This window comes from Pyrus communis, chromosome 15 (assembly GCF_963583255.1).
Source record: "Pyrus communis chromosome 15, drPyrComm1.1, whole genome shotgun sequence".
NCBI classification, from domain to species: Eukaryota; Viridiplantae; Streptophyta; class Magnoliopsida; order Rosales; family Rosaceae; genus Pyrus; species Pyrus communis.
This window is the reverse complement of record NC_084817.1, coordinates 10,060,486-10,071,861: the sequence shown is the minus strand read 5'-3', so window position 1 is coordinate 10,071,861 and position 11,376 is coordinate 10,060,486. Positions and strand designations below refer to the sequence as shown.

Below are 11,376 nucleotides of genomic sequence, written 5' to 3'. Positions count from 1 at the left end.
TTACCCATTTATAATTCTCAACCGGGTATGTTTCAATCTGCTGGCCTAAACAAAAAAATAATGCTTAGGCTAAATTTGTAAACTAAATTATGTGTATAAAAAAAATAAGCACGTTAATTAACCATTTAACTAATAATCCAATTCCAATAATCAATTATCATGTTATTTAGTTTACAAAATTTAATCTCTCTGATATTATTTCTAAACAAAAATTGTGTAGAAAACCAATGTTGTAAAGTGCGAGTGGAACATGGCATTCCTCCCCAAAATTTCGACCTAAAAAATTAAAATCCCACATAAATGTATAAATATCTTCCCTCTTTACACGATTGCCTACTCCTACTACCACTTTACCCTCCCAAAAAACTCCTCTCTGCACACAGAAGAAAACTGAGAAGGAAGAAAGGGCCTTGAGCTGAAGAAAACCAAATCCTTTCCTTAACCTTCACGCCTCCATTACACAACCCCACTCCTCCTCCTCTCTGTCTCTCTCTCTCTCTCTCTCTCTCTCACTTCTAATTATAACCCTTGTTTTTTTTTTTTTTTTCTGCATTTCCTATTCTGTTTTCTATGCATTAAAGTTCCTCATCAGTCGCTCAGAAACCCCACGCTCCTGATACGCTTTGTGTTGAATCTTCTCTCTAAAATCTCCAAACCCTTCTTCCCACTTGCCTAAAAGCACAAATCTTTCCCTCCCCCACCACCCTCTTTAAATTCATTCCCACCTCACCATGATTTTCCTCAGGAAAACAGAGTGAAAGAAACACCACCCTTAACAGTTCCATTAGAAACAGAGCAAGTAAAAAGAAACCCTCAAAGGTTTCTCTCTCTCTCTCTCTCGCCCTCATTCGCTTCCCCTGTCTAAATCTTACACTTTCTTTCAACTTTCTTGGGATTTTCCGACATGGGTTCGTCCAAAAAGCCCCAACAAGAAAACCAAGAATCCAATTCCGGGATTCTTCAAGGCCCTATCATTGTAGGCGCAGGACCATCTGGTCTCGCAGCAGCAGCTTGCCTCTCTAACAATGGCGTCCCTTCTCTGATTCTCGAGAAATCCGACTGCATAGCTTCTCTATGGCAGCAGAAAACTTACGACCGTCTCAAACTCCACCTCCCCAAGCAATTCTGCGAGCTTCCTCTCATGGGGTTCCCTGAAGATTTCCCAAGGTACCCTACAAAATCCCAGTTCATTTCATACATGGAGTCCTACGCCTCCCACTTCTCAATCAAACCAAAGTTCAACCAGGCCGTCCAGACCGCAGAATTCAATTCCGTTTCTGGGTTTTGGAGAGTGAAGACTCAGGATTATGAGTACATTTCCAAGTGGCTGATTGTTGCCACAGGAGAGAATGCTGAGCCGGTTGTACCGGAGATTGTTGGGATGGATAAGTTTCAAGGCCCTGTTCTTCACACCAGCCTGTACAAGTCTGGCTCTGATTTCAAAAGCCAAAGGGTTTTGGTTGTTGGGTGTGGAAATTCTGGCATGGAAGTCAGCCTTGACCTCTGTAGATACAATGCCATCCCTCATATGGTTGTTAGAAACACTGTAAGCCTCTCTCTCTCTCTCCTCTCTCTCTCTCTCTCTCTCTCTCTCTCTCTCTCTCTCTCTCTATACACATATAATATTATATATAATCTTGATTATTTTCAAATTTTGGTTTCTGGGTTTTGTTAATCTATGTGATTAAATTAAGGGTTTTTGGTTTTACAGGTTCATGTTTTGCCAAGAGAGATGTTTGGGTTCTCAACATTTGGGATCGCTATGGCACTTCTTAAATGGCTGCCTTTGAAGCTTGTGGACAGTGTCGTATTGCTAGTGGCCAGTTTCATCCTAGGCAACACAGACCAATTAGGGCTTAAGAGGCCTAAAACTGGCCCAATTGAGCTCAAGAATGTCACTGGTAAAACCCCAGTTCTTGATGTTGGAGCATTGTCACAAATTAAATCTGACAAAATAAAGGTACTTAGAAACTTACCCTTTTTTTTTAATTTTTTTAATTTTTGAATTAGGGTTTTGGCTAAATTGTTAGTTTTTGTTTTGCAGGTGATGGAAGGGGTGAAGGAGATAACAAGAAATGGAGCAAGATTTATAAATGGACAGGAGAAGGAGTTTGATTCTATAATCTTAGCAACTGGGTACAAAAGCAATGTGCCTACTTGGCTCAAGGTAACCCTCACCAGCTTGCTCTTTTTTAGTTTTTACTTCTAACTTATTATGCACTCACCTGTCACTCTCTCTTGGATACATTCACTAACTATAGGCCACATAGTTCCACATACCTACAAACCCCTTCTTTTCTCCATGCAAAAAAGAATAAAACAATTTGAGAGTTTTCTTGTTTCTAACCCCCAAAAGAATACTTGGTCTTTTTGTTTGGACTCTTCCACGAGAAATTCCAAAGTGTCGTAGGATGTATATACTAGTTACGCTATGAGGAATAGAAGTAGTAATACACGGGTGTATATATTTAGTGACATGGCATAATCTCTACATTAGTGTCACTGGATGTATACACTCGTTACACTACGAGAAGTAATGACTCAAGTTTCAATGACACTTCATAATCTCTTCTCTTCTCCACCTATAATTCATTTCATATTATATTTTTTTGTACATATGCAAGCTAAATACCTTGTGGGGTTTCATGTATGATGGTTACTATTCAGCAAATATATTTACATTTTTATTTGATTTTTTGGTATATTAGGGTTGTGACTTTTTCACCAAAGATGGGATGCCAAAAACATCCTTTCCCAACTGCTGGAAAGGAAGTGATGGTCTCTACACAGTTGGCTTCACAAGAAGAGGGCTTCTTGGAACGGCTTCTGATGCTGTTGCGATAGCCAAGGATATTACTCAGCTTTGGAAGACAAACAAAGATTGCAGGAATAATTACTGTAATTCCCATGTTATCCTACTGAAATAATCTCCACAAATTTGAATTGTATAAAAAAAAAAAGGAAAAAAAAAATAGGAGAGTTGTTATATCGTTCTCTAAGTTAATGTATTTACAGGGGATAATGATTTTAATTTCACCTTAGCAATGCTTTGCACTTCAATTTTTTCTCTTTTGGGTTTGTATACGTAACAATTTTGCTGGGGGCTTTGACTTCGTTTCCGTCTCGTGTATGTTCCTTAGCTTTGTAGTTTGTACAAAAAATTTCAGAAATAGAATGTATTTCTATCTCCGTTATTCATGAGAAGTTTCAATTAATTATACGCAAATTTTCATTATTCAAGTAAATTCTCATCTTCCAAACAGTTATGGTTACGTTTTACTTCTGCATGGAATTTTCATCGTTCAAGTGATTCTCATCTTAAATGAATGCAGGCCAATCATTATTTTAACTTGATGATTGCCAAGTTTAACCAAGAAAAAAGGTTGGATTACTACTTTCCGGGCCAACAAAATATAGTATGAAATTGTTATTTCTGCATGGAAATTTAAGGTCCTAACGCCTTCACTAAGAAAATGATTCAGAAGGTCTGAATTTATTATAAGTTGAAATGCTACTTATATTTTAAACAATGAAATGAAACAAATATATTTGAATCAAGGATCAAACAAGGCTGAAACATGAAGGGAAACAATATGAAACTGAATAAAGGGGCTCAATATTCATGCAACTCAAAGGTTTAAAACGATGGAAGCAAAGCAAAGTTTAAGTGTCTAATCTAACTTAAATCACCAATTCCTACTTTTTGCAATAGATTGATTAAACAATTTTAGTTTTAATTTATTTTTCGCTAAGATGATCTTTACAGAGTGATTCATAATATAATAGTTCTGATCATAAGCACAAAATTCTAGATTCGAATAGAAAGAATTTTGAGTATGAATTTTTACTCATCCTTGAATAATCAAAGCATTATTCTATTATGGGCTGGAATATTTTGGATTTATTTTTTAACGTTTGCATCTACCACTTTAAACAAGATTTGCAACTCTTCTATCACTCTAGTGTTTCTCTGAATTTAACTGTCTACAACAGAAACATTTAATAAAGTTGATGTACACAGTATACATAAACACAAGAATGTGAAATGAGCGTCTATAGGCGTTTGCTCTGGTAATGCATTTCTAGTTCACCAAAAAAAACTCAAACATTCAGCTCATTAGAAATTACATTTTTAATTCTATTAAAAACACATAGAATTTCTAATGGAGTATCATTTGTCATGGACTTTTGAGTTCTAAATTTCTATTAACATACAAGTTATGTTACTAGTCTATGCATCTTTGAGTTTTAAATTTCTACTAACATACAAGTTATGTTACTAGTCTATGCATCTTTGAGTTTTAAATTTCTACTAACATACAAGTTATATGCTACTTGTCCGTTATATTTGAATGTTTATTGTTTGGTTAACTATATTGTAGTTGTTTAATTAGAAATAGGTACATTTTATGTTAATGAAGGAAAATGATACACACACACGCACATACTTTTTTAGCTGTTTTTTTTTTTTTTGTCTCACACACACACACTCTTGTTTAATCTTATTTGTTGTTTCTGTTTGATTTATTTAATCTAATAGTCATGAATAAAGAGGAGTGAATGAGAAGCTAAAAAATTTTGTATACAAATCACCTTTCTAAATAAATTTATATTATCTGGTTTCGTTTATGAAGGTGCAATTAATTTCTTCGTATTTTCTAATATATCCTCTTCGATTGATTTTTTTTTTTTTTAAATTAATAAGACTTTCAACTTGAGTGCTACTATGTTAAGACTTTTTAATATATCCTCTTCACTCACTTTATATTAATTTATCATGTATATTTTAGTTATAAGGTGGGTGAAATTTTATGACAAGTAGAGGGGCTTGGCATCAGTCTTCCAACTTAATCCATAAGGTGAATCTTTCCAATCGATTTTGAAATCCTTAGATATCACCAAACAAATAGCTAGTTGATTTGAACAAAAAAAAAAGCTAGTTGATGATTGATAATTTTTTAGAATTAAAAGCGATAGTATTACTACACAGTAAAAAAAGGAAAGTGTTTAAACCTGAAATGCAGTGGCTAGCTAGTGGATTGAAAAAAAAAATCCACCCGGCATATTTTGAAACTAATTGGTAAAAGAATTTTAACCAAATAACTAATGATCCATTTTGGGGTTTTGAATATTAATGCAGGTCAAATTGATCCATTTACATATGCTGAACTGATTAAGTGGTTGTCCATTGATTAATGAGGGACATATCCATCTTACAAAAATGAAGTCAGACTTGTGGTCAAAGGGAGGCTGAAATGTCTTTGTGAGTCTTTTCGGGCCGCATAAATGATAGATAATCGTGGTTTACCATCAGTTGTCTCATTTTTTTTAGGAAAAAAGATAAAAAATATCTCACAAACATGTAGTGGAATGCATTCCACTCTCTGTTCACTTACACTTCCACAATTCTCATTCACGTTTTCTCATATTTATATCTCCTTTGTCCATTCTTGGCAGTCCCCAAACGTGTAGTGTAGGTTTGGTGAATGAATGAATGAGCTCGCTCGCTCGATCTTCTCTTTCACCAAACAAAAAATTACCCTTGTACTTTCACATATCTCTTTCTCAAGTTTTAGGATTTTGGAGGACAAATTTATGGGTGTCGCTTTAATGGGTATGTAGCATTCAGTGCTTTCTAATTATTAAATTTGAAATTTTATTTTTAATTTCAATTATTCATTTTTAGTACCGCTCATTCAAATTACAAATTATATACCCACTCCGTACCATAAAAATATTACAAATTATATACCCACTTTGGCAAAATTTGATAAAATGAGTGTGGACATAATACTTACCCAATACAATCTTAGAATGCTGAATTTTGTATGTTGTATTTTGACTACTCAAAGATGAGTGAGAAGTTATATTCAAAAATTTTCATGATTGATTCACATAACTTCGTGTTAATCATACTATACATCACGCTATAAAGATCATATCTGCAAAAAAAAAAAAAAATCAATTAAAATTAAGATCATTTAGTTAATCAACTGTAGTAAACAGATAGACAGTTCGTAATGCTTTATTGAATTCGTCTATTTGTTTTTATATAGTTCATTGCCTAATTTGTATTTATTTTTTGCATAGATGATTATTACATAATAACTTATAATGTGAGCAATTTCGATCATAAGCACCAAATTTTATGACTCGAACACAAAAAATTTTGAGTAAAAATTTCTAGTCGCCTTTCAGAAGTCAAGTATAATCGTAAATACTTCTCAAAAAAAAAAAAAAAAAATGTGTGATTGTAAATAAATTTGGTAAAAAGAAGAGTTCCACGTGCATGACCTTTCAGTTGGTCATTCAATGCAAAATTCGAAGATTTCAAAAAACTTTTCGTTTCCTTGCAGAAATTTCTGCAGCTATTTTTATTTTTGATTACACCAAAAAATACTGCAGCTATTTTCTTGCTTCCTGTGCTGCCAGCTTTCCATCACAGTCCCATCGTCAAATGAGCTCCTCGGTCTTCCAAGCTAGAATTCCATTTCTATCTGCAATTTACAGGAGCTGTACCTGTTGCATAAAATCAATTAAAATTCTAATATTTGTACAACAGTCTCAAGATTTCTTGTTTTGTTTCTAAGAAAAGGTTTACGTGCAAGCAGTCTAGGAGGAGCAAATAACATTCAGACTTGCTCTTTTGATAATTTTCCTTACCTTAATATCTGCCTTGCATTCATGATATATGTGATGATCATGATAGTCCTATGGCTTATATTGGGAGCTAGGATACTAGGATAGAGAGAGTTCAGACTATTTATATTTTTAAATTAATATTGAAGTATTTCATTTATATTTCTATGCATTTTATTAACAATGTTATATTCTTTCATGTGCCTTAATTCAGTTTTTTCATCAAATTATAGTCTCCATGTCCATATATGTTGGACTAATAACATTCCTCAATTTGAAAATTCCCCTTCACATATTTTTTTGTCATGAGAATGTTAGTTAAATCTCAACTTTTCATTTTGCTAAAATATTTGGAGGTGAGATTTTTTTTCTTATTGAATTTGCTCATCAACAATGATAATCAGACATTGTGCATTTTTAAAGGGATATTCAACAATCCTGACATGTCTATACAATGTTAAGTCTCGCATTATGTATTAATATTCTTACACATTTCATAACGTGAGATTAACATGTCATGTGGTTTATTAGATAGTCAAACACATTACAATGGAAGGAATCGTCCTAATTCATTTACCCACCCTCCCACTCTCCTTCTCGAGAGATATATACACATAATATTTTGGTGAAGATGAGGTCAGGCAAGTTTTAGTAGAAGATCTTGGCACAGCAGTTTGCATCAATAAATATGAGGACACACAGCAGGTAAAAGGTCTGTGTAGGTAATTAGGTCGATGAGATCAACCAATATGCAATTTCACAATCTCACAATCTCTCTCTCACGTAATTCTCAGGACCTGATAATTGAGACAATGATGGGGCTCTGACCCCTCCTCCCATATGCATATACACGATCGTACGAAGCTCTTAGAAAACCCGATTGACAGCTCTCCTTCCATTTCCATCCATCTCTTTCTCTCTCTCTCTCTCTCTCTCTCTCTGATGCAAATTGCCATGCATGCAGGCGTGACCATTTCCCCAATTATACATATGACAAAATTAGCAAATATATGTACTCTAGGATTTTAACCCTTCAAAAGTCATAAAAAAAAATGCAATAATCAATATTTAAAAGTTAAAAGCTTCAGTATTTGATATATTATGCAGCACTATATTTTTGCGGAAATAATTCAAAGCACCATAGCATTTTTGCTAAATAAGATGAGATTTATGAAATCGAAGTTAATATTCTCTCTCTGCCGCCATATATAAGACAATGCATGGTGATGAAAGAGAAAGATATAGATGGGGGTTACTGGGTAGAAAAAGTCCAAGGAGAGAAAAGCTAGCTAGCTCCAAGCGGGGGTGTGTATTGAATTCGAAATCCACTTCACACGCTTCCATGCACGCGTTACGGTGCCAGGAACTTACGCCATGCTTACCTCTTGTTCTCCCTCTCTCTTCTGTACTAGTACTGACCCATTCTGCAGACAGAGCACAGAGAAAGGACTGAGAGGCAAATTGCATGGTTGATTGAACACACACTCTCTCCTCTTCTTCTCTCTCTCTCTCTCTCTCTGAGAATCTGATCTCTTGTTAGATTCATTTCTTACCGTGCACTTTGCATTCCACCTGATGCCAAGAGACCCCCACCCCACCACCCCTGTTTGGCCTTTCTACTCCTCTGGAAAAAAGCTAAGAATTTATTGTCTCTACACATGACGATTTGCAAATTGCAAAAAACTGTTTCTCGAATAAAATTGTGCTACGGTTAGTTACTCATGTGTGTAAATGAGTTCTGATATTTTATATGAAAGGAACATATATATGAAAGTTATCATGTATTAACCATTAAATTCATCCATACAAGCATAAGCGAATGATCTAACTAATGTAATGACCTTGAGATTTCAATTCTATAACTAAACTCTAATGTTGGTTCATTGGTAATTTTGAGGTTTGGATTGCTTATATAACACAAACTTACCTCCATGAGTAGTTATATACGCTTAAACATACATTCACGTCAGAATGGTCAAATCAAGCAAAACAACAATGGAAATTACTCGTTGCCGGTCGTTAAACCTAGCACCTAACAATGTAAAAGGCCGGGTAACTAATCCCCACTACCAGACGTCTTCCAGAGAGAAAGTCCTGCATATGTATATAAGAGTATGGCTTCGTTTGGTATCTAGGATGAGATAATGCTTTGGATAATTTACTATATTGGAAGTAAATATGAATGATTTTTCATTTGATGAAATTAAACATGAAAGAAATCTATTCATTCTCACCCTACTATTTTGAGGAGAATTTGAATGAATAAGTTTTCTTGATACGTATGTAATTCATCTTTTACCTTAAAGTTGAACTCAATTTCTTAATTTCTTCATGTTAACATAAGTTTTCTTAATATATGTACTTGTATGTAAGAGCAACACGTATACATATGCGTACCACATGCAAATGTAATATAAGCACTTCGTACTGGGGTATATACTTTATATATGTAAGATAACATTACCTATATACTTATTTTTACTTCTCACACATCTTTTTAAATTTTCGGTTGTTAGATCAAATAAATTGAAGAAGAACAATAATAAAAAAAAAATTAACAAAGATATGTGAGAGTTAAAAATGAATGAGTGAATAACATCATCCTCTATGTATAGGTAGGTATATTCAGCAGGCGCTGAGGGATGGGGAAGTTAGGGTTGTGGCATAAATAATACGACTGAGACTCAGCAGAGTTAGATGCAGGGCGTATCTATGAAATTATAGGTTGGCATGACATGGCATGCAAATGTACTGAATCACAAACTGGTGGTTGTGCATGCATGCCATCCCCCTTAGCTTATCCCCATGCGTTAAGTTTCCACTGTATACGTAAGCACAAAGACAAGCTATAAGCTATAGAGCTTCAAATACGTTCAATTTCTGCCATGCCAGTTCTCACTTAATATCTACACACATAGAAATATTATATATGAATAATGTTAAGGAGATTAAATTTATAGACAAAATTTGTAAACTAAAAACATGAAAGTTGATGATTGGATTATTACTTAAGCGTTGATAAGCATGCTCATTTCCTATTGGTGACACATCATTTAGTTTGTAAGTTTTGTCTATAAATTTAGTCTCCTTGGCATTACCCTTTATATATTTATATGGCTCAGGATTGAGTGACATATTTTTTGATATATTTTTTACGGTTGCATAATGTGTTTTAACAATCCACTGTTTTAGGTATTTCCTCAAAGATCATTTTATCAAACAATGTGTCAATGTGTGTCCCGAATCCTAACTATAGGGTAATGCTAGGAAGACTAAATTTGGAGATAAAATTTGCAAACTAAATTATGTGTCACCAATATAAATGAGAATGTTATCAACGCTTAAGTAATAAACCAATCATCAACTTCCATGTTCTTTAGGGTTATTTTATTAAAGGGACGGGAAGAGTTTAAAAGTTTTACAATACTTTATGAGAGGGGAAAGTTTTGAGACGCATGAAAGAAATCCAACACTCTATCTACTAGGGTATTAGACAACATAAAAAATAAATTACTATAAATATTCATATATATAATAAACCAATTTTTAGACCAAATTTGCAAATTATGGGATGTATAATAAATAGAAAATAAGCACAGTAATCAACACTTAAGTCATAATTCAATCATCAATGACCAAGTCATGTAATTTACAAAGGGTAATGCTAGGGATACCAAAGTTCCAAACCAAATTTTGTAAGCCAAATAATGTGGATATTGATAATTGGATTGTTACTTAAGTATTGATTAACGTACTTATTTCCTATTAACAAAACATTATTTGTTTTAAAATTCTAATTTAAAATTTTAGTCTTCTTATTATTACTCTACATATATACACACACAATACAAAACAAAGGATTTGAATCCCATCGGAATCCAAATTGTGGGGATCCTAGGGATCCTTACATCTTAGTCATTCATCGTGAGGTCATAAATCATTTGATTCTTTTTATTTAAAATTAAACACAAATAGTACCTGACGAAAACTGACAGCACGATATATGATAAACGGATAAGAAGATCCCTTCAAAGTGGATCTACAGAGGATCCTCTTCTCAAAACAAAAAGGTCCCAAGTTGCCAAGATCAGAGAGAAATTCTTTGGTTATGGATCCTATCCGGATCCAAATTGTGGGGATCTTAAGGATTCTCACATCTTAATTATTCATTGTGCATGCTGTCATAAATCATTTTTTTTATTTTTAATTAAACATAAATAGTATCTAACGAAAACTGAGCACACAATGTACGATGAATAATTAAGATATGAAGATCTCTAGGATTCCCACAAAGCGAATCAGGAGGAGATCCTCTTCCAAATTCTCTTACGCATTTGATAGATTGGGTCCCACTTGATCTCAGTGGCATGTTGCTTTTGCAGCAGCTTAGCTCAAGCTGACACACATATATATACAAGAACAGAGTAGGCGCTCTACAGGAATATATAATTGCACATCGTAACGTTGGAAGAGAAGGACCTCTCGATGACCAACCTTCTTGCCTTCTTCCCAGTCATACCCTAATAACTCGCTCTCTTTTAACTACTTGAAATATCTATATCATATTTTTGATAAATTCTCTTTCATGTTACATATGCTACGAGTATTGAATGATTTAGCCTAGCTTGAATTATTATTTTTATTTAGTTCTATAAATTCACATCATCTGATATTCGTAACATTTAATACTATATGTAACACCAAAGTTGAACCTCATACTTCAACTTTTTATCATAT

The 11,376-nt window shown here is 33.9% G+C and overlaps 1 protein-coding gene across 1 annotated transcript; it reads left to right on the top strand.

Annotated features, from left to right (window-relative positions):
• Positions 1 to 865: 865 nt before the first annotated feature.
• Positions 866 to 2,927, top strand: LOC137718715 (probable indole-3-pyruvate monooxygenase YUCCA4). The gene is made up of 4 exons (XM_068458257.1): positions 866 to 1,546; positions 1,712 to 1,960; positions 2,045 to 2,167; positions 2,709 to 2,927. The coding sequence occupies exons 1-4, from the start codon at positions 905 to 907 to the stop codon at positions 2,925 to 2,927; spliced, it is 1,233 nt and encodes a 410-aa protein (XP_068314358.1). The 5' UTR covers positions 866 to 904.
• The last annotated feature ends 8,449 nt before the right edge of the window (positions 2,928 to 11,376 follow it).